At 38.8% G+C, this 24,651-nt stretch overlaps 1 protein-coding gene across 1 annotated transcript in view; it reads right to left on the reverse strand.

The window, feature by feature from the left end:
* NUP160 (nucleoporin 160) overlaps positions 1–24,651 on the reverse strand; it is a 51,011-nt gene that overhangs the window by 14,986 nt on the left and 11,374 nt on the right. Inside the window, exons 8-23 of the mRNA XM_047070130.1 lie at positions 21,038–21,115; positions 20,684–20,781; positions 19,022–19,106; positions 17,373–17,441; positions 14,329–14,412; positions 13,748–13,918; positions 12,888–12,987; positions 12,451–12,616; positions 11,868–11,995; positions 11,617–11,777; positions 8,899–9,032; positions 8,125–8,195; positions 7,131–7,290; positions 6,461–6,530; positions 4,943–5,041; positions 3,908–4,027 (exon numbers count right to left, since the gene is read on the reverse strand). Coding sequence (XP_046926086.1) covers positions 3,908–4,027; positions 4,943–5,041; positions 6,461–6,530; positions 7,131–7,290; positions 8,125–8,195; positions 8,899–9,032; positions 11,617–11,777; positions 11,868–11,995; positions 12,451–12,616; positions 12,888–12,987; positions 13,748–13,918; positions 14,329–14,412; positions 17,373–17,441; positions 19,022–19,106; positions 20,684–20,781; positions 21,038–21,115 — 1,794 coding nt within the window. The remainder of the gene's footprint in view (positions 1–3,907; positions 4,028–4,942; positions 5,042–6,460; positions 6,531–7,130; positions 7,291–8,124; positions 8,196–8,898; positions 9,033–11,616; positions 11,778–11,867; positions 11,996–12,450; positions 12,617–12,887; positions 12,988–13,747; positions 13,919–14,328; positions 14,413–17,372; positions 17,442–19,021; positions 19,107–20,683; positions 20,782–21,037; positions 21,116–24,651) is intronic.

Here is a 24,651-nt window from a genome sequence, read left to right on the forward strand (position 1 = left end):
GTGCATGGGGCGCCTGGGTGGCTCAGTCGGTTGAGCATCCGACTTCAGCTCAGGTCACGGTCTCACAGTCTGTGAGTTCGAGCCCCGCATCAGGGTCTATGCTGACTGCTCAGAGCCTGGATCCTGCTTCGGATTCTGTGCCTCCCTCTCTCTCTGCCCCTCCCCTGCTCATGCTCTGTCTCTCTCTCTCTCTGTCAAAAATAAACATTAAAAAAAAAAAATCTTAAATTTTTTTTTTTTTCAACGTTTATTTATTTTTGGGACAGAGAGAGACAGAGCATGAACGGGGGAGGGGCAGAGAGAGAGGGAGACACAGAATCGGAAACAGGCTCCAGGCTCCGAGCCATCAGCCCAGAGCCTGACGCGGGGCTCGAACTCCCAGACCGCGAGATCGTGACCTGGCTGAAGTCGGACGCTTAACCGACTGCGCCACCCAGGCGCCCCAAAAAAAAAAATCTTAAAAAAAAACAATGTGCATACTCTCCTAGACCTGTGCACATGTATTTACTTATATACACACAACTGTCTAATACATACATATAAAACACTCAACATATAAATGTATAGAAGATAAAGATAAAAAACAGTTTAAAATTATCTTTATTAGTACTTATTCTTTTATTAACAGTATAAAACACATTTATCTTTTAGGTGCTTAGTTTTTCATACTTTCCACTGAAAGAACATATTTAGAAATGTACATAAATCCTAGGTATGTAGCTAATTGAATGTTCACAAAGTAAACATATCCATTTAACAAGCACCTAAATTAAGAATTGTGTTATGGCAGTACTCCAAAGCTCCCATGTGACTCCTTCCAGCCACTACTGACTTGTACTGGTTTTGTTTTTAATTTCATGAAACAGAATCTTATGGTATGAATTCTTTTGTGTGTCTGCCTTATTTTGCTTAACATGTTATAAGGCTGATCTGTTATTACATGCAGTAATTCCTTTCACTGATACTGTATTCCATTCAAAGAATATACCGTAATTTAACGATCCATTCTATCAACGGACACTTGGGTTTCTAGTGTATGAGTGTTATGAATATGTTGCTTGGAACATAACCGCACATCTCTTTTGGTAAATACGTACATGTTACTGGGTAGATCTAGAACTGGAATTACTGGGTCAGAGGATATATGTCAATGACTGCAGCCAGTAGATGCTGGCAGTTTTTCAAAGTGGTTGACACCAATTTACGCTCCACCACAGGTAAGTAGGATGTTTAATACCTTGATAATTTTCATGGTTTCATATTATCTTAAATTGAAATTTTATTTCAAGGTACATTTATTTTAAAATAGCATTCCTGAGAAGTTCAACTGTTATCAGCTGATTCTTATCAAACCTGATTATAGACTGTCACTGTTTTTACCTTCCCATATGGCTGATCAAAGGCAGAAGTGTCAGCCCTATTTTGTCCTCATTTGCTTGTACTTTTTTTTTTTAATGTTTATTTTGATAGCGCATGAGTGGGGGGAGGGGCAGAGAGCGAGGGAGACAGAATCTGAAACAGGCCCCACGTTGCCAGCAGAAAGCCTGATGAGGGGCTCGCACCCACAAAATGTGAGATTGTGACCTGCGCTGAAGTCAGACGCTCAACTGATTCAGCCACTCAGGTGCCCCTGCTTGTACTTTCTTAATCTAGGTTTTTGAAGGAATTTTTAAAAATTGTGAAGGTGATTTTCATTAAAATTAAGCAATATAATGTGCAAATTAATTTAACCAATCAAACATAATCTACTAAAATGAAATACAGGAGTGTAGGTGCCACTATGTGCCCCACCCCAGCTGTGACACCGTCACTCTTTCAGACACCTGCTTTGAGACTAAATGATAAATGACCACCTGGTAATAGGTCCAAATAAGGGCACCAGGGATCAACCAGCGTTGATCCTTATATACATATTTTTAAATGTTAATTATTGAGAGAGAGTGCATGAGCCAGGGAGGGGCAGAGAGAGAAGGGGACAGAGGATCCTAAGCAGGCTCTGCGCTGACAGCAGTGAAATAACGAGTCTGATGTGGGGCTTAAACTCTCGAAGCACAAGATCATGCCCTGAGCGGCAGTGTGATGCTCAACTGACTGAACCACCCAGGCGCCCCAGGTTGATCTTTCTATTAAACATTAGCACATCTTAATTTAATTCTTCTGTGAGTATTCTCTTCCCAAGGCCCACTTTGGGGTTCACTAGAGCAGTGATTCTTAAGTCCTTTTTTTTTTTTTTTTTTTGCATTTTTTGGAGCAGTGATTCTTCATGTGTTTTGAATCAGTAAGTTTCCTCTGATGAAAAAGCTATGGAGCTTCTCCACAGAAAAAATACAAGCAACATTTTGCACACAATTTCAGGGGATTTATCAATCCCTCAAATCTATCTAGTCTCAGATTAAAAATCCTCAGAATTCAGAGGGCCTGGCTGGTTTAGTTGGTGGAGCATGCAACTCTTAATCTCAGGGTTATGAGTTCGAGCCCCACATTGGGTGTGGAGATCATTAAGAAAAAAAATAGGCGTATCTTGGGGCACCTGAGTGGCTCAGTAGTTAAGCATCTGACCTCGGCTCAGGTCATGATCTCACAGTTTGTGAGCTGGAGTCCCACACTGGCTGAGCCCCACTTCTCTCTTTCCCTCTCTCCCTCTGTCCGTCCTGGGATGCTCTCTTTCCCTGCCCCTCGTTCATCTGTGCGCCACCCTCCCCCCCAATAAAACAAAACAAAACCCTTAAAAAAATCCTTAGAATTCAAAATAATTTTCCCATTAGTAGGATGGGGAAGGTTATTAAGAGTTACAAATCTATTTCATTTATCTTGGTGTGCCTGGCTGGCTCAGTCGGTAAAGCATGCAACTCCTGATCTTGGGGTCATGAGTTCAAGTCCCACATTGGGTGTAGAGTTCATTAAAAAAAAAAAAAATCATTTTATCTCTTTAACAAGCAATGAACAAAGTAGTTAAGCCTGCCTTTACTTTCTAGTGGGGAACTCAGATAACAACAAATAGATACCCAAAATATGACAACAAGCATGGTTAAATGTTATGAGGAAAATAATAAGGGATAGCAAGGGCAGAGACTGCTCACAGTGCCTCAATCTGCACGTGGGGGGGTGGTACAGGTCAGCACGCAGCCCACGAGCACCACAGCTATTCTACACGGGGAGACAGAGAGGAACTCCCTGAGGTGGTGACAAATGCACAGACATCTCAATGAAATGAGGGCTTGAGGTTTGACTATTTGGAAAAAGGGGAACAGCAGGTAGAAGGGTCTTGAAGGGCAGACTGTGTGCTTGGCTTGCATGAGATAATAATAGGCCACCCTTGCAACAACTGAGTGACCAGAGCAAAAAAGGCCAGAAGAGGAGGGCCAAATCATAAACTAAGGCTGAATACAACATTCAAGTTAATTCTTTGAGATATCGGCAAGACTGATATTAATAAAATTCTAGTGATGACTTGGCTAATAAAATGGTATCACAATGGGAATTTCACTGAAGTTAAAAACATTTACCAGTTTCATTAAAATACACATTTCTTTAAATTTCTCAAGGCAAATTCATTTCTCTTCTTTTGGAATTTCAGGGAATGACTTAATTTTTTTTAACGTTTATTTATTTTTGAGACAGAGTGAGACAGAGCATGAACGGGGGAGGGTCAGAGAGAGAGAGGGAGACACAGAATCTGAAACAGTCTCCAAGCTTTGAGCGGTCAGCACAGAGCCCGACGCGGGGCTCGAACTCATGAACTGCGAGATCATGACCTGAGCCGAAGTCGGACGCTTGACCGACTGAGCCACCCAGGTGCCCCGGGAATGACTTAATTTTCACATTATTTTTCTCCCCCAATACCAAAGCTATTATTTCAGGTACATTTTTACACAGGTAAGAAAGACCAAACCAAGCCACAATGTACCTTATCATAATACTGCATCCTGGGGGTGGATACAATCTCCCCATCCTCTGAGCGAATCAAGCGATCCAGGAATTCCTCTTTGCCCACTTCAGATGCTGCCTGGCGGAAGCATTGGAGAGCCTGGAGAAGTAAAAGGATACAAAATGACTTATAATGGACTGTTCTAAGTGCTAACAATTAAGGTGGGTGGGTGCGGGTTCAGGTGCTAAAGGAAAGCCAAAAAAGAAAAAGTAAGACTGTTGACTACATTTACATTTTCTGCTATTCTAAATTCTGACACGTTATTTAAAGTTTTTTTTTTTTAATGTTTATTCATTTTTGAGAGACAGAGCACAAGTTGGGAGGGGCAGAGAGAGAGGGAGACACAGAATCCAAAGTGGGCTCCAGACTCTGAGCTGTCAGCACAGAGCCTGACGCGGGGCTCAAACTCACGAACTGTGAGACTATGACCTGAGCCGAAGTCAGACGCTCAACCGACCGAGCCACCCAGGCACCCCTCTGACACGTTATTTAATATTTTTCTTTATCTCACTTTTTAACTTAAATGCTATTAAAAGGTAAACTTTAATAAGAAAATTAATATAAGCATACTAATATGTTAATATTTGTAGAATTTGAGTGGTGAGTATATGATTGTTTATTATAAGTCTTTAAACTTTCCTGCATGTCTGAAAATGTACATTAATAGGATGTCAGGGAACAAATTAGATAAACTACCATAATGGGGGAAGAAAGCAGCATAACATTTTAAAAAATATGTAATAAAAACAATGTAATCGAGTAATAAATTTGATTTACAAAATTCATCCTGGGGCAAAAGGATTTTAATGTTTTCTTCTTCATGTTTTCTTATGTTCTAACTAATTTGCAAAAGTACAAGAAAGCTGAACAACCCCCACATGGCTCTTGCTGGCATTAGTTGTCTTTATCCTTATTTAGAGGATTCTGTGCCACCCCATCCCCCCTCACCTAGTTAGATGGAGACTAACTGTCCTCTTTGCACTGAAGTAGGTTCATCATTTGAATACAATTTACCTTCTGTCCTTCTCCTGTAACCAGGTAACAACGTCCCAGCATAAATCGACAGGAACCAATGTTGACTTGACACCAGGGATGGAGCAGTTGAATATAATCCTGAAAGGCATAAAAGGTGCTTTCTGATTAGAAAGTAAGTGCTATTTAATGCGATAACCACCCCCAAGCTCTTCACAGAGGGAGAAAAGATAGTGGTCAATCAACAGAAAAGTATTTCCTGAAATCATCCAGAAGTTAAAATCTAATTCTGTTAATCTATTCTTGTATTAAGTTACACACTTTAAAAATGTGAACAAAACTCAATAATACCAACACGCATAAACACACATATGCTTTTCCAATTCAGCAATTTCCCAACTTTATTATTTACTGGTTCAATGACTAGATTCCTGTAAAGGATTTTTTTTTAAAGTTTATTTATCGGGGCACCTGGGTGCCTCAGTTGGTTAAGCATCGGACTCTTGTTTCAGCTCAGGTGATGATCTCCCGTTTCTGGAGTTCGAGCCCTGATTCTCTCTCTGTCCCTCCCACGCTTGCATGCACACACTCTGTAAAACTTAAAAAAAAAAAAAAAATTATGTATTTATTTTGAGAGCAAGTGCAGGCGAGCAGCAGAGGGGCAGACAGGGAAAGAAAAGCCCAAGCAGGCTCTGCACTGCCAGCATGGAGCCCGATTCGGGCCATGAACCCAGGAACCATGAGATCATGACCTGAGCTGAAACCTGAGTCAGACTGCCTAACTGAATGAGCTATCCAGGTGCCCACCCTGTAAAGGATTTATATGAAGACGTTATGTTTGTTTTACTATAAAGAGAACCTAATAGGGGGTGTCTGGGTGTCTCAGTCGGTTAAGCGTCCAACTTCAGCTCAGATCTTGATCTCACAGTTTGTGGGTTCGAGCCCCATGTTGGGCTGTGTGCTGACAGCTCAAAGCCTGAAGCCTGCTTCAAATTCTGTGTCTCCCTCTCTCTCTGCCCCTCCCCGGCTTGCTCTCTCTCTCTCAAAAATAAATAAACATAAATTTTTTTTTTTTTTTTTAAGAGAGCCTAATAGGATTAAAAAACAAGCCAAGATACTCTAGAAAAAAATGTTAGGAATGACATGTCAAGAGAGAAGTACATAAAGAAAATCTCTCTGGAGATTTTCTGGAGTATGTTTTGGTGAAGTCAAGTTTAAATTATTGTGGCTCTTTTTATCAGCCAATTAAAATGCAGGTAACATTTAAAATTCCAGAAATCCCATTCTTTAAAAGAACGACTAAACCAGAAATATTTGGGGCACGTGGGTGGTTCAGGAGGTTAAGCATCCAACTTCGGCCGAGGTCATGAACTCATGGTTCATGAGTTTAGCTCCGTGTTGGGCTCTGTGCTGACAGCTAAGCCTGGAGCCTGTTTTGGATTCTGTGTCTCCTTCTCTCTCTCTCTGTTCCTCCCTCACTTGCACTCTGTCTCTATCTCTCTCAAAAATAAAGACTAAAACAAAAACCAAACAAAACCAGAAGTATTCAACAGTACTCACCTGCAACTGTACATACTGACAATTGGCCATCAAACATTCCATAAAGAGACAACCAGGATTGCTAGGCCATCTAGTCACTGGATAAGGAGATTTTTTTTTTTTTTTTGGCAAAACTTTAAATCATATACATATTGGGCATCAAACACCATGTAATGACTTAATTTTTAAAAAAGAAGGTAAAGAGAAGGGGTTAGAGCACATGTTCTTTCCACATAACTATATAACCTTAATATAAGACAAATATAGTTTAAAGACTATACACTAAAAGCCTAGTTACCTAACTCAGACCTCAGTTAACTAGGGGCTAAAGCACGTATTTCATCCCTGGACGATCACTTCTAACTCTGGCGTATTGCACATACTCTTGATGCCCGTGGGACACCCAGCACCTACCACATAGTGCCTGACATACAGAGCCATTCAATAAATACCTGATACACGTATAATGTTGTAAAAGAGATCTAAGTATTACATATTTGTGTACCAATAAAATCTGGCTAACTCCTGAGGAAAATAAAAACTAGGACATCTGATAGTAAATATTATTATTTCTTGTTGGGGGAATAGCACTCAACCTCATTAAAAAACTTCATTATACAGGGAGAATAGAAGAGTCTTCGACTATTTAGACAGAAAAAACCTTCTAACTGGCTTTTAAATAAAAGGATACAGAAGCTGCAATAAATAATTGGTAACTGCAGTAATCATCTCAGGCCAATTCAACCCAGTTTGGCTCAGAGGTGCCTTTGGTTGAGAGAAGAGATGGGCTATGATGTGTTTTCTTGCAACTTCTTGGAAGAATAATTCCACAATTGTCTGAGGGCTAGATACTTGAAAAGAAAAAAATTATGACAATCACCAATTTATGACAGTAGTATCAATTTTCAATTAAGACAGTCTACCAATTCATGTTATATCTGTAATAAAGAACATTTATTATTTCAAAACATGAAATGTACCATGGGTGTCATTAATGGCAATATAAATAAAAGCAGTTTGTAAAGTGTGCAGTACTATACAAATGCAAAAAAAAAGTCACTTAAATCAACATTGCACTCGTTTCTTTTTTTCACTGACCTCACTACAGCTAAGCATCTTCCTTAGGAAGTGTTTACATTAAATATGGTCTCAAGATTCCACGTTTTTGTTTTTTAAAGTTTATTTATTTATAATCTCTACACCCAACATGGGGCTCGAACTCACAATCCTGAGATCAAGAGTCACATGCTCTACTGACTAAGCCAGCCAGGTGTCCCAAGATTCCAAGTTTTTTACCAAAATAATATAAAACAAATTCTCCAGAATGGTTCTTAAGCATGAGAGATGACGCCTCTTGAATTTTTATTAAGACAAGATTATGAAAGCTACCATGAACTTAGTAAATTTAAAAAATAATTTTGTTGAATTAATCACTGGAGCATTAATAAACAATGGAAAAGCAGCAATACACACGTACATATTTTCATATGCGCAACACCCTTAATTCATGCCTGATTTGGGCTTCACGGGGTTTCATGGACTCCCTGTCACAGCCAGCTTATTAACCTCCCCAAATGAAAGCAGAGCTTACCTAATCTTTCTGCAGCAAAGGTGGCAAAGGACTTTAATGAATATGCAATAAAAGCCCAATTTAAAATCAAACGCATGCACAGACTAGTCCTTACCAAACTTATTTCCCGTTAGAGCACCAGAGTCTGTTAGTTCCAGTACTGACAAGTGTTGGAGGTTGGACTCCCTGTGAGAACAAAGAGACAGTAGTTCTACAAAAACATTGCTTCAACAAGCTCTCCTACCAGGAACACTGTCAATTTGATTAGTAAGTTGCACATAAAAGTTCTACTGAAAGAACACTGCCAAACAGGATGGTTTATCTTATATTGAAAATGTAAATCTAGTAAGTAATAGATTTCCCTTTTTATTTTGGTTATTAAGGAAGCTCAGCCTACCTTTAATAACTGGTATGTTTTTGTGTGTGGTCCGACTTTCCCTGCGACCTCATCTAACTATTTTGCCCTCAGTAGGATTTATCTTTACGTTAAACACACACACACATGTAATAACTGTACACCCCAAAGTAATGTAACATTGTGTGTCAACTATACTTCAATTTTAAATAAGCATTAAAAAAGTGGGTGTTTGTGAAAAGTCACCTATCTCGACAGTTTTTAAGACAAATTTTAGAAATGACATATATTTTCCACTTCCACTTCAGAATAAACATTTTTTCTTTTCAAAATGCCATACGTATAATAAATACATACTTGGTATTTTGATTCTTATAAGTTGTCTTCAACCTTTAGAAAATGAAGCATCTAAAGCTCTCTGAATTTTAAAGGCAAATCATGTTACTGCATTATGTTTACAATTTTTTGAAAATGATGAGAAAACTAATCAAACTTGCAATTTATTTTAAAAATAATTAGAATAATGAAACTCACAGTGTGTCAACTGGAACATCAGTTGCTAAGCACTGACTTCCCCACTTAATGAGATAATAACATAAGAGGAGAGGAGAGGTTCGGTGTAGTAGGTCTTGCTGGGCTTGAAAGAGCTGATCAGCTCCCAAGATCGCCTATACATGATGGGTGGGTGGGTGAGACGGGACATAGTGATTAGTGATGATAACTTTTAAGGGTCAGGTGGAGGTAAAATAAATAACAAAACACAGTTACAAAGGGCATACAGAAAAAAAGCAACATATGTACATAAATAAAGGCAACACACTCATTAAATTTTAGCGTAGCAAAAATAGCTACCCAAATATTTAATAGTGCAAAAATGCTGATAGTGAAAGAGAAAACAACAAAAATGTAACTTTCATTGAATGTGTGGGTTCAGAATTCAAGAACAGGAACAGGGATATCTAGCCTTTCTTTATGCTACTAGCCTTGGGTAAAGACAGTTATGAACATTAGAGGAAAATTTGGCAAAACCACCCAAAGCCTTAAAAATGTGCATAGCCTGGGGTGCCTGGGTGACTCGGTCAGTGGTTAAAAGAGTACGACTCTTGATTTTGGCTTAGGTCATGATCTCACGGTTTGTGAGACTGAGCTCCGCATCAGGCTCTGCATGGATGTGCAGTGTGGAGCCTGCTTGGGATTCTCTCTCTCCCTTTCTCTATGCCCCTCTGCTCCCTTTCTCTTGTGCTCTCTGTTAATATAAATAAATTAAAAAAAAAAGGAAGGGGCATAGTGTGTGACCAATCAATTCTAGTTCCGAGAATTTATCTTAGAGATATAGTCGGAGGCGTACAAAAGTATTTAGGTAGGAGGGAAAAACTGGCAACAACCTGGCAGGCCACAGATGGGAATGGCTGAATAAATTAAAACTGTGTAGGGAACTTTAAAAAAATAATTTTGTAGAAGAATACTTAATGACATGTGAAAATGCAGATGAGGTGTGTAAAGTAGAAAACAATTAGATTCCAAAAATACCATGTAGCATATTCTAATTCTAGAAATAATGGAAACAAAACATTTGCACAGGAGAAAAAAGGATATACGCTAAAATGTAAGTAAACAGCGGTTATCAGCTGGGTCAATTACAGACAAATTTTAATTTCTTTTTGTTTACAGAGAGGCTTACATATAAAGGTTCTATAAAGAACATCCATTACTTCTGTATTTAGAAAAAAACAATGGTTATAATTAAACAAACAAAAAACCCCACTAAAAACCCTGAAGAAATGGAAGATTCTACAAAGATTAAGAACTTAATAATGGCTGCCTTAAGTAATGGCCTCTCAGGAAAGGTTCCTGTTTCTCTTTGGTGGCTTAAACAAATCATCTTCCTAAATGTTTTTCCTTATTTTTACCCAAAATTCTACCATTATCAATATATTTGGGCTAAAAAATTCTGACTTAAAAAGTACAAACAGGGGCGCTGGGGTGGCTCAGTTGATTAAGTGTCCAACTCTTGGTTTTGGCTCAGGTCATGATCTCACAGTTTGTGAGACTGAGCTCTGAATTGGGCTCCATGCTGACAGTGCAGAGCCTGCTTGGGATTCTCTCTCTCCCCCTCTCTCTGCCCCTCCCTCACTCGTGCTCTCTCTCAAAATAAATAAAACAACATTAAAAAAAAAAACAAATGACTAGTTCTGAGAGCCCCAAACGCCTTTCAGTTATTTACATATTAACATGAGATAACTAGACTGCTTCCTCAGGTCAAGGTTCGTGTGAGATGACCACCTGAGAGACAAGTGGGACTTTTGCATGAGGGTGGAAAGGCAATCTCCAAGCATGGAACTTTCAGTAGGGTGAGAGACAAGGACTATCGGACAAGAGTCTGGTGGCCTAAGAAGACTAGGATGGAAAAGGAAGCACAGAATAGAGTTGGGAGGACCCCAAAGACACTGCCATCTCAAAAACGTGCTTAGGCTAAATTCTGTACTGCAGAAAGAGAATTCTTTTTCTTCTTTTTCCTCTTTTCTCCACACTAAATGGTACCTTGCTACCACATGCAGAGTAGTTAGTAACAATATTAAATTTGGGGAAAGCCATCTGGGGAAATTTCCCCACTGTTATATATACAAAGGTTAATTATAAAATAATCTGCTTTATGTACTAAAAAAAATTTTTTTTAACGTTTACTTATTTTTGAGACAGAGAGAGACAGAGCATGAGCAGGGGAGGGTCAGAGAGAGAGGGAGACACAGAATCCGAAGCAGGCTCCAGGCTCTGAGCTGTCAGCACGGAGCCTGATGCGAGGCTCGAACCCATGAACCGCGAGATCACGACCTGAGCCGAAGTCGGACGCTTAACCGACTGAGCCACCCAGGCGCCCCTTTATGTACTTTTTAAAAAAAAGTTCATTTGTTTATGTATGTATGTATGTATGTATGTATGTATGTACTTATTTATTTAAAGGTAATCTCTATACCCCAAATGGGATGGACTCAAACTGATGACCCCAAGGTCAAGAGTCACAGGCTCTTCTGACTGAACCATCCTGGTGCCCCACTTCATATACGTTCTTAATTTGTAATTTTAGATTATACTGTTTACTCATTCTTAATTCAACGAATATTTATAGAGCACCTACTACAGGTCAAACATAGGTGACAGAGCAGTGGACAAAGACAAAAGTCTGCGCTCATAGGGCTGACATTCTGCTCTGTGTGAGTAGATTTTACAAGTTTTCCTTCAAGCCATACTTACCGCATCGCCCAGCCTCAATAATAGGTGCTGTAAGATCAAAAGGTCTCGGCAGATGAGGAAGCGAGTGCTGGCAATTTTGCACACACCTCTGCACACAATATATCCTGCTGTGCTGCCACCATATAGCTGGGAAAGATTCATCCGAATATTCAAAGGCTGAGCTATGATTAAGAGGAAAAAAAAAAGGAAAAGTTAAAAGAAGTTAAATTGCTTTCTCTAAATCAGAGACATGTTTGCTTTTTGTCATTTACCTGGATTGAACCCCTTTTCCATTTCTACTTCTGTCTCGTAATCCATCTCCCGTAGAAGTAGCCCAATGGCATGGACTGGGTTCTTGATCTCTTGTAGCTTACTGCAAATATCCTCCATCACATTTTCTCTAGAAGGACAATTAGAAAACCATTACTACTGAGAATAGGTAATGCAGACTGTTTATGTTCCGTAAACTAAATGCTCTACGAAACGGGAAGACCAGCTACACAATAAAGAAATGGAGATAATCACTCTGGCATATAAGATACCTTTACTTCATATAGAGAATTTTTCCTCATTTTTTTCAGAAATGACGGAAAATGAATGTGAGAAAATACTTTTCTGTTTTAGAATTCATAGCTTAGTAGTTTAACTGACCATAACTTATGAGTTAGCTTCCAGATCTGAATTCATATGTTAGATTTTGCTTAAAAGGGGAAACACCTATTTAGAACCATGACAGCTCACTTTATCCATAAGCCACTATTGTCCATACTTGAATGTACATTAAAAACCTGACACTGGCACTAAAAATTGCTGAATTTTCATTAGGAAATGCACTTTACCCTAAATTCTCCTTACACATCAATAGTGATCAAATCTTCCAGAATCTGTTCTGCAGCCTTTTCTGGAGACTGTAGGTTGTAACAACTCATTTCCATCATTACTGACATGTCCATAGTTACTGACTCTCCAATCAGCCGAAGGCATTTTATAAGACACATGACGTCCCGAGCAACTTCCACATCTGTAAGAGAAAGTTAATATTCATGACTCAAGCCAATGAAGAGCTACTGATTAACATTATACTAAAATAAAATATTAATAATTAAATGCCAAGAATCTATCTGAAGTCTTAGAGATGCTTAGGTCTCTTCAGTTTTCCTTATAGCATCTATATTGTGGTAAACTGACCAGGAGAGGTCATCGTGGCAATCAATGTTTTTTGCATCCAGTTGAAACAAAGCACAGGGTTCATGTAGGAAGGGGCTAAATATGGTCACAGTAATTATTATTACCATCAGATATGGCTGCCTCATCCTCGGCCAAAAGGTCGTCATCAGGATGGAGATACAAATGATCCACTAAGGAGGAAGGCACAAGGAAAGACAGGTACCCCTGGAAATATAAATCTTCCAGTTATGCTTTTTTTCAATTAACGTTTATAGGTGTAAAAAAAATTGAGACCAGATTCTTATCAGCAGAAAATACGAGACAAATCCAGGCTGAGGGACACTTTATAAAACAGGTATGGTCTTCAAAAAATATCAAGGTCATGAAAGACTAAGAAAGGCTGACAAAAGCCCTAGATTAAGCTAAATGAACATAACAACCAAATATACCCAAGATCTTGGATCAGACCCTAATCAAGAGGAACAATTATGGGCACAATTGGTAGAATCAGAATGTAACTGTATGATACCATATCAATATCGAGTTACCTGATCTTTAAATTGTGCTGTGGTTACGTAAGGATACTCTGTTCTTAAGATACGTGGTAAAATATTTAAGGACAAAGGGGCATAATGTCTGCAACTAACTCCCAAGTGGCCCAGGAAGAAAAAAACGTATAGAAGGAAGAAAAGCAAATGGCAGTTAACAAACGATGAACCTGGAAGAAGGGTATACAAAAGTTCTTTGTGCTATTCCTGTAGCTCTTTAAATGTGAAATCAATATATAATAAGATAAAGAAAATAAAATGCAAGAAAATTATAAATAACGCAGGAGACTATCTAAATAGAAATGAACTAGAATTCTAAGAAAAAAAATACAAAGTCCTAAAAAGCTAACTACAACATACAACAGACTGATACTCTGAAAGATCCACTGAATCGTCTAAAGGATTAGACGATTAAGGATTAGTTTTAGCTCCCTTACTTTTTTCAGTAGGCACACCATGTTTGTGTGTGGATTCAAATGCAGGGCAAGAGGATGAGAGAGGGCTTCTTGGTACTGAAGACAACAGGCATAGAACTTGCACCAGAATTCCTGTTGTAAATTTCGAAATTCCTCCTGGGAAAATTCATACTCTGTTACACTTCCTTGGAGCTGGCAAAGAAGAAGACAAAAAAGAAACTGTTAATACCATTTGGGATCTTTCTCCTCCAAAACCTAACTGCCTAATATCATTTTACTAAATTATAACCAAATGAATATCCCTTAGGCCTTACATGCCATAGATTATATATATATATATATAATATATATATATATATATATATAATATATATATAATATTATATAATATTATATATAATATTATAATATTATATTATATATATATTATATAATATAATAATATTATATATATATATAATATATATATATAATTCTCTAATTAAAAGGTTTAAATATTTATACTTCCTACTAACAAGGTCCAGTGAACTATTTGAACAATTCCCCAGTACCAATCTACCCTATATCAAGAAATTATCATTTGTTCTCTACCCAAACCTCACCTCACTTTCAACAGCTAAAGTGACTTCTTTCTTCAGTTCACTCCAGGAAAGATCTAAATTCCTCTCAGTTCCTCGACAGAAAATCTAAAATTAAGAGAGACATTTTAGAGTATTATATATCATCCAAAACTGAATGAAAAAAACTTCAGTTTAGAAGGCACGGAGGCAATACGTAACTATACAATAGAAACTGAACATGCCTAAAATACCCATCTACTTCTAATGCTGTGCAAATAATTTCTGTAAGTAAAATCATAGCAAGTTTAAAATCATTTCTTTTTAAAAAATTATTTGAAGAATATTTATTTATTTTTGAGAGACAGAGAGAGATAGAGCATGAGGGGATAGGGGCAGAGAGAGAGAGGGAGACAAAGAGTCCAAAGTAGGCTCCAGGCTCTGAGGTGTCAGCACAGAGCCCAATGTGGGGCTCGAACCCACGAACTGTGAGATCGTGACCTGAGCTGAAGTCAGATGCTTAACCAACTGAGCCACCCAGGCACCTCTGAAATCATTTCTATAGACCAGAACGAACTATAGATATCCATGAATCTGACAGAATTATAACAGGATACATCTGGATTACTAAAAAAACCAAAAAGCTCGGGAAAGGCCATTGCTTAGCTGGAGGGAAGTTATAAAATGATGTTAAACACACACTCCCTGAGACTGGTATAAAAGCAAGCCAGAGTAGTCATGTGGCTGGCCACTCTACTACGAATGACTCTCCTAAAGGAAAGCATTTAATAAATGTCTTTAGTGATTGTTTAATATCTCTGTGTGCAAGAGATACCATAAGAAATACACATTTAATTGTTGTTAACAAGGAAGAAGGCTGATGAGAGGAAAAGAAAAAACACCTTGGGGGCACCTGGATGGCTCAGTCAGTTAAGCATTTGACTGCTGACTTCGGCTCAAGTTATGATTTCATGGTTTGTGAGTTCCAGCCCTATGTTGGACTCTGTGCTGACAGCATGGAGCCTGCTTGGGATTCTCTCTCTGCCCCTCCTCTGCTGGAGTGCTCTCTCTCTAAATAAACTTTATCATTATTTTTAAATGTTTATTCATTTTTGTGAGAGAGAGTGCGTGCACATGCAGGGGAGGGGTAAAGAGAGAGGGAAAGAGCAGATCCGAAGCAGGCTCTGTGCAGAGAGCAGTGAGCCCAAAGTGGAGCTAGAACTCACGAACTATAAGATCACGACCTGAGCCAAAGTCGACACTTGACCGACTGAGCCACCCTGGCGCCCCAATAAACCGATAAACTTAAACAAACAAACGAACCATCTTGGAGAGAGTGATCATGTCACACTGAAGTTCTATCAGAGAGAAAACAGCAAACATGTAATAACCAGATATTTAAGAATGTATGTAACAGAAAGGTCAAGGGTCTATAAATGGTATCACCTGAGAGAAAGTTAAGGCACTGCGTGTACTTGGAGAAAGACAATACGGAAAGATTCTTGAAATATTTGAAAAGTTGCTTTCTAGAAGAGAGACATGTTCTATGAAGTTCCAAAAGAAAGAATTCACCAAAAGCATGGGGACTAAATTTGATCCAAATGGGAAGAACTTTTAAATTATACAGCTCAGGAACAAGACCTCCACAAGAGCCAGTGAGAAACTTGTCACTGGAGGCAGAGACAATTAGAAGCTGAAAAGCTGTCTGTTAAAAGCCTCAGAAGGTGTTTCTTTGTGTGGAGGGTCAGGTTAGGAGATTCTAAGGGGTCTTTCAAGTCTATGAGTGATTATCATATTTAATTAATTTATTTTTAAAAGTTTCCTTAAATGTTTATTTTTGAGACAGAGAGCACATGAGCTGGGGAGGGGCAGAGAGAGAGAGAGAGAAGAGAGAGAGAGAGAGACAGACAGAGAGAGGGAGGGACGGAGGGAGGGAGAGAGAGGGAGACAGAGGATCTGAAGTGGGCTCTGCGCTGACAGTGGAGAGCCCGAGGTGGGGCCCAAATTCATGAACCCAAATTCATGGCCTAAGCCAAAGTCAGGTGCTTAACTGACTGAGCCACTTAGGAACCCCTATTTATTTTTGAGAGAGAGAGAAAGAATGCACATGTGTGGGCACCAAGGGACAGAGAGGGAGGGAAAGAGTCCCAAGCAGGTTCCTTGCTGTCAGCACATAGCCCGACTCGGGGCTCGATCCCATGAACCACGAGATCATGACTTGAGCCAAAACCAAGAATTGGACACTTAACCTACTGAGCCACCCAGGCACCCCAAGATTTTGTTTTTATGTCAGCACAGAGCCTGACGTGGGGCTCGAACTCCCAGACCGCGAGATCATGACCTGAGCCAAAGTCAGATGCTGAACCAACTGAGCCACCCAGGTGCCCCTTTAATTTTGTTTTTAAAGTTTATTTATTTTGAGAGAGAGAGAGAGAGAGTGTGTGCAAGCAGGGGAGGGGTGGGGGGGGGTGAAAATCCAAAGCACTGTTAGCTTGGAGCCCAATGCAGGGCTCGAACTCACAATCTGTGAGATCATGACCTGAGCCGAAAACGAAGAGTCAGATGTTTAACTGACTGAGCCACCCAGGTGCCCCTCTAAGTGACTTTAAGGTAAAGAATCTTTTTATAAAGCATTAAGTATCTCTTAAGCCATGTGACTTTGAAGATTCAATTTTCAGATTTTTCTTGAATCTGAACATGTCAGACCTCCATTGTATTAACAAAAAGGTAAATGTAGAGTACTATCAAAACTAACGAAAAAAACATTTTAAATTTCTTTCAAGTACAGAGATTATATGCAGTATAGTACGGTATCTTTTTACAATAGTGTAAGCACACATTTCTCTTTCAACTACTAGTATGCTTCAGTAGTCATTGGGAAAGTACCCACAATTCTACCTTCCTGTTGGGAGTCTTATTTAGTGGAAAAAACATAAAAAAAATTACACTGACATTTATAAACACATGCATACGTAACTGCAAAAATGTTTGTTTTGTGTATATAAAACAAAAGTTAATAGTAATTATTAATTATACAATGACTATACAAGAGATAGTCTTAAATAAACATTAAATCTTTTCTTGCTGACCTGTAAAGCTTTACATAAAGCTGCATTTATGAATCGTCCTGGTGTAAATAGAGTCTGCAAATACATCTCCTGTTAGAACAGTAAAACAAAAATTAGTATCATCCTAAATAGGTAAAATTTGGAAAAATTTGAAGGAAGAATTAATCACATTAGCGCCAACACTTGAGTTTCCATTATAAAAACATGGCCCTTCTGTATTTGAGCAATACCAAGTACTAGAGCAGTTCTATATTTTCACATTAAGGAAGAAACTACAGTGTGTTTGAGCCAACTAGGCATACTATAAGGAAATCAGCGTGTTCCTCATGGAGTACTTTACTGGGTTCCACTAGAAAACATAGCTTGTGAAATGCCAACCTTATATGGAAAGGCGAACACAGGTTTATTGGCGATACACACTGGTAAGAGAACAATTAAGCTAAACTGGTTTCTCCACCATCCATAAAGTAATCATCTTATGTCTCACATATAAAAGGAACCAATAGGCATTACATGTAAAAACAAACAAAAAATGCAATAAACTGTCACTACTTGGAAGATGAAGTAGAGAGAAGAAAAACGGAAAGTCTTAAGTTGCCCAAATATTTTACCCAAATTTCACAATTCAGATTTGCCAGGAAGTAGCAAATCTGACTAATCTTCACTCAAGTTTCCTTCCTTCTCCTGGGGTTCTGGGGGGTGACCCAGGGCCCATAATCTTCAACCTCATTTAACATAAAGGCATCAACTGATGCCTTTTTCTTTTCTTCTTAACCTGAGGATATCTCTGAAAAATAGGGAGACTGGCCTGTTTTGCTCTCTTCGGAATTATCATCTTTTTAAAAAGAGATTTCATGCCCAGTGTGGAGCCCAATGCGGGGCTTGAACTCATGACCCTGAGATCAAGACCAAGGCTGAGATCAAGTGTTGGGGCTCTCAACCCACTGAGCCACGCAGGCACCCCAACTGCATTTTAAAGTTATTTTCCTCATAGCATATACTGTTACCAGAATTTATTTGATTTCTAGCTTATATGCATGCTTGTACCAACATGGTTATAAACACTAGTGGACACCTAGTGTTTACGCCTACCCAGAATCCATTACCCTTCTTTTACTAACAAATCCCTACCTTCCTCTGGGGGAACCATTCCTCCTCTACCCATATTCCCCATACTCAACTGACTTCACCACCTCCACAAGAACAAGGTGCACGTTGGACATGTTTCTCATGCTAAGGCAGATTATTCTATTCTTTCTGATCAGAGTGACTGTGTCAGAAATCAGCACACTGCTCAAGCCAGGCCAATGAGAGTCTACTTCAGGACCAGGGACAGTGGTTCTCCCTCTCCTCTGGGGTCCATAGAATGCGTAGTTCACACAATGCATAGGCTCAGGGAGCCTGCCTGAGAATAAACCCAACAAGAAGGAAAACAAAATACAAAGGAGAAATCAAGCCCTGAAGGCATTGTGGCACTGTTCCAGCCTTGGGTGAAGCCAGGTAACTCTCCGCTTCTCAGCTGCACAAATATTTTCCTTTTAAGCTTAAGTGAGTTTGAGGTGGGTTTCTTTCACATGCAGCTGAAAGAATTCGGACTAATACACCTGGTTCTTCTCAAACTAATGATCAGGGTAAATCATCCTCTTACACAAGACTTTAATGTTGCTTACTCTGGGGTCTTGATCATCTCTGATAATGATCTCTTCCTCTGGCAGAGAGTGCATAAAAACTGAATTCCATTGACCTGCAACATTACTATAGGGAAACAAAAAAGGCCATCAGTCTACATAAAAATGATGACTAAAAGCTGATGCTGTTGATCTACTGAAGATTTCAAAATAAATAAGTAAAATTTATTGTCAACAGTCTGGCTTTATAGAAGTGCTCTTACCAGTTTTTTTTTTTTTTTAATGTTATTTTAATGTTTATTTTTGAGAGAGAGAGAGACAGAGAGAGCACGAGCGGGGGAGGAGCAGAGAGAGAGGGAGACATAGAATCTGAAACAGGCTCCAGGCTCTGAGCCGTCAGCACAGAGCCCGACATGGGGCTCGAACTCACAAACCGTGAGATCATGACCTGAGCCGAAGCTGGACGCTCAACCGACTGAGCCACCCAGAAGCCCCTTAATTTTTTTTTTTTAATGTTTATTTTTGAGAGAATGTTATTTTAAAGTAATCTTTACACCTAACATGGGACTTGAACCTACAACCCCAAGATCAAGAGTCCCACGCTCCACTATGCCGGCCAAGTGTGCCCTTGCTCTTACCAGTTTTAACAGGCATCTTCCTGAAATGAACACTCTAACCACAAATCTACAAACAATAGCTAACTTTTATTTTGCATTTACTATTATTAGATATTATGCTAGGCACAGTTAAGGATATTATTCTTATAAGCCTTATGGTAATTTTGAAGGACGTATCACCCACATTTTGTAGATGGGAAAAGTAAGGCTTTGTCACAGCTAAATTTCACAAGTGGACTCATACTCTTACTCTTATCTGATACCAGATTCTCCTCTATAAGGAGTACACTCATATTATCTGAGATGTGGCTCAACCATCTGGGGCAACTATCCCTATAGTTCTAGTCTAGAGTATAGGACTGATTATGAGGGATCCCTAAAGTTCAATTAGTTTAGTTCCAAAGACATTAAGCTATATTCCAGGGAATCCTGCACAGGGTGTTTCAGGAGTATATAAGTGTCTGATTAAGAAATTTTTTTCAAATGTATTTTGTAGCTATTAAAACATTTAAAACTATTATGTACATTAAAATATTAGAGACCAAATATATCTAATATTAGAGATAACCAACAATAACATTAAACTGTGTTATAATTTTATTCACAAAATACTAGTTTTATATATTGGAGTTCATTATCTTTTGAAAAAAAGGGTTTCCTGTTTAAAACAAAAAAGCTTGAAGAGCACTATACTTGTGCAATCAATCTCTCTTATAATGAGAAAATTGAGAACCCAAAGGGGCTGCAGTATCTTTTGGAAGTTGTGGGTATTGGAAATAGTCTGCTCAGAAGCAGAGTAAACTCCCAAATTAGAAGTATTTTAGATAGGTGCTATTGCTCCCAAGAAATATGGTATTTTATCTCATTCCAACCCTAAGAATCCTTCATTTTGTTCTAAAACCAAAAGGTAAGAAACATCACAAAATGCAAAAGGAGGAATTTTGGAAAATAGTTAACAGTAGGCAAACCCAGGACTGAATCCTTTAAATGCAAACACTTGACTTCGGTTCTACATAACAAGCTCTCTTGCTTTCTTAGAATGGAACCCTTAGGGGTGAGGCAAGATGACAGAGGAAGTGATCCATACTGCTCAAAGGTGATGTATCTCACAACAGTTTGGTTCTCAGCATCATGCCACAGGGCCCAGATATCCGTAGAGGTTAAGGCAAAGTCAATCAGTGTCTCCTAGGAGGAAATGTGGGGGAAAGGGGTTAAAATATGAAAGAGGAATAGCTTACAGCAACTTAAATTTGTATTAATAGGAGGTCAAAAGCATAAAAACAGAAGATAGTACCACACGAACTTGGTAAAACTCAAATGAAATTTGGTCTGCATCTATCAGTAAATATTTCATTTTAAGATTTCCGTCCCTTTACAACATAGTTAAGTCAGCCAATTCTTTCTTATACTTGAGTGATATGCAAAGGATGATCCAACCTACCTGAGAAGTGAAAACGGACGAAATGTGATCTAAACTATAGCGGTTATTCTCAGTGCTCACCAGTTGGAAAATGCAGAACTGTTAAAACACAAGTTAATAATTCATAACTTGAAAAAAATCAACATGCTACTTTTCTAACAGTTATGAGCATTCAGAAACCAATTATTTTTTTAATTAAAAAATTTTTTTACATTTATTTATTTTTGAGAGACAGAGAGAGAGCAGAAGTGGGGGAGTGGCAGAAAAAGAGGGAGACACAGAATCCGAAGCAGGCTCCAGGCTCTGAGCCATCAGCAAAGAGCCTGATGCAGGGCTCGAACTTGCGAACCATGAGATCATGACCTGAGCTGAAGTCGGACGCTCGACCGACTGAGCCACCCAGGCGCCCCAATTAAAAAAATGTTTTAAGTAGGCTCCATGCCCTGCATGGCAAGAGCTCCATGCAGGGCTTGAACTCATAACCTTGAGATCAAGACCTGAGCCGAGGGGCACCTGGGTGGCTCAGCAGGTTGAGTGTCTGGCTTTGGCTCAGGTCATGATCTCATAGTTCATGGGTTCGAGCACAGAGTCTGGAGCCTGCTTCAGATTCTGTGGCTCCCTGTCTCTTTGCCCCTCCCCTGCTCGTGCTTTGTCTCTCTCTCTCTCTCTCTCAAAAATAAACATTTAAAAAAAAAAAAAAAAAAAAAAAGACCTGAGCCAAGATTAGGAATCAGATGTTGGATACTTAACCGAGTGAACCACCCAGGTGCCCCTAGAAACCAATTTTTATAAAGGTGTGGTAAAATACACATAACATTTGTCATTGTAACCCCCCCTTATTATTTTTTTTTTTTACCATCTTAACCATTTTTAAGAGCACAGTTCAGTAGTATTAAATACATTCACATTATTGTGCAACCTATATCCAGATCTTTTCTCATCTTGTAAAACTGAAACTATACTCATTAAATAGCTCCACACTCCCTTCTCCCTCCAGTCCCTTCCACCCACCATTCCGCTTTCTGTCTCTATGAACTTGACTGCTCTAGGCACTTTATATAAGTAGAATATTAACAGTATTTTCTTTTTGTGACTTCACCTGGCATAACATCCTCAAGGTTTATCCATGTTGTAGCATGTGTCAGAATTTCCTTCCTTGAGGCTGAATAATATCCCATTTTATGTATATACCATTTTTGTTTATTCATTCATCTGTCAAGGAACACTTGGGCTGCTTCTACCTTTTGGCTACTGTAGATAGTATGATGACTATGGCATACAAATTTTTTTTCTTTTTTTTGGACTGTCTACAAGAAAACACTATCTTTTAAGTAAGAAAGCACATGCGCGTGTGAGCACAAGCAGGGGAGGAACAGAGGGAGAGAGAGAGAATTATAAGTGTGGAGCACAATGTGGGGCTCAATCTCATGACCAACCATGAGATCATGACCTATGCTGAAATCAAGAGTCGGCGCTTAAACGACTAAGCCACCCAGGTGTCCCCAAATACGTCTTTGAGACCTTGCTTTGAATCCTTTGGGGTATATACCCAGAAGTGGAATGGCTGGATCATAGATAGGGTAATGCTACAATTAGCTTTTTAAGGAACTGCCATACTGTTTCCCACAGTGGCTGCAACATTTTACTTTCCACCACCAGTGCACAAGAGTTCCAATTTCTCCATATCCTTGTCAACACTGCTATTTTCTGTTTTTTTGGGGAGGATAGTAGCCATCCCACGGGTGTGAGGTGGTATCTCATTGTGGTCAGAAGCCTGTTTTAAGTTTATATTTTTACCAAAGTGCCAGAGATAATTTAAAACATATGCACAATACAAATCAACACTAGTTAACTTTTACTAAAAACAAAACTCTATAAAATAATTCAAGTGTAGTATTTAGCTCTATTGCCAAAACAAAAAATTTCAAACTCAAAAATGATACTTTATGGATATTTTAAGTAATTTTTTTGGAAAAAGAAAATTCACTGTAAACTGGTAAGAGTGACAATGGTTCTCTCTTAATAACACAGAAGTTACTAAAGGGTAGTACTAAAAGAAAAATATACAGGGGCGCCTGGGTGGCTCAGTCGGTTGAGCGTCCGACTTCGGCTCAGGTCATGATCTCAGTCTGTGAGTTTGAGTCCTGCATCGGGCTCCGTGCTGACAGCTCAGAGCCTGGAGCCTGTTTCAGATTCTGTGTCTCCCTCTCTCTCTGACCCTCCCCCGTTCATGCTCTGTCTCTCTCTGTCCCAAAAATAAATAAACGTTAATAAAAAAAAATTAAAAAAAAAAAAAGAAAAATATACAGAGAGTCCCTTCTGAGAAAAAGTAGGAGTGTATGAAATACAAAAGATATATGCAGTGTTCATATTCATCCTAGTCTAGAGCTGTATTTTACAAGTTGCAGATCTCAACCTGTTAGTGGAATATAAATCAATTTAGCAGGTCTCAACCAGCATTCAAACAACAAGAACAACAACAACAACAACAACAACAAAGTATCAAAGTTCATCAGTTCATCACTCATAGTAAAGGTAAACATGTTTCATATATTTTTTTTTTGTTACATGTCCATCACCACAATATGTGTATAGTAGATAGCAAAACAAGGTATTTCTTGTTGGAAAAATGCTGGCCAAGCATATAGTGCTTCTCAAATTACCTGTGGTAAAGGACTAGTTTTTTGTTTTATTTAATTTCCAACCTGTTGCAGATTGATACTTTATTTATAACATACAGGAATCTTGAATGTGGACATCTGTAGCAATGTCAAACCACTATGAAAGTATCTGAAAGTTCACTCTCATGTTCTGTAGCTATCTTACTGCAAACTGGTAAACAAGAATTTGTGGCCCAGGACCAGTCTGTGGACCACACACCACAGTCTACAGGACTTCTGTTTGAGAGTTGTATTAAGGTCTTAGATGAAATACAGATGGCAGCTTGTATGATCAATGAGAACAAGATCCTGGAAATAACCGAAGTAATACACTTACTAAAGAATTAGAATCCAAAGAACCAAAGGAAACACCAGAAACAAATGAATAGGAATGGATATAAATATTAGAGACAAAGGAAAAATAAATTTCAACTGTGCCTATTAGAGGAAAATACAGGCTGAAGAGCAGGATTTGTGTAGGGGGGAAAAAAGTCTACAAGTTCACCATAACATGAGTAGGTCTAACTGCCAAAAAGGTTTATCTGATTTTAGGCTTCATGAATAGAACCATAATGCTCAAAAGAAAGGAGATAACAGCTCTGCTCAATTTCACACCACTCCTACACTCAATTTTGAGTCTTTTAGAGGAGTGCTTCTCAAAATGTAGACCATAGACTATTTCAGGGGATCAGTGAGGCCAAAACTCTTTTCATAAGAATACATTATCTGCAATATCTGTGTTGATATTTTTGCATTGATGATGCACAAGCCTAAATAAGAGGGTAAAATTACTGGTGCCTTATAACGAATCAAGGCAATGGCAGCAAACTGAACACCCTTGCATGAGAAAAACACTCAGTACTAGGAATAGAAAGGAACTTCCTCAACATGATAAAAGGCTTTATGAAAAATTCACAGCTAATGTCATACTCAGTGGTGAAACACTGAAAGCTTTCTCCCTTAGACCAGGAACAA

Source organism: Lynx rufus, unplaced genomic scaffold, assembly GCF_022079265.1.
Source record: "Lynx rufus isolate CCGP_SWC_20201006 ecotype Redwood Valley unplaced genomic scaffold, mLynRuf1.p SCAF_9, whole genome shotgun sequence".
In the NCBI taxonomy this organism is placed as follows: domain Eukaryota; kingdom Metazoa; phylum Chordata; class Mammalia; order Carnivora; family Felidae; genus Lynx; species Lynx rufus.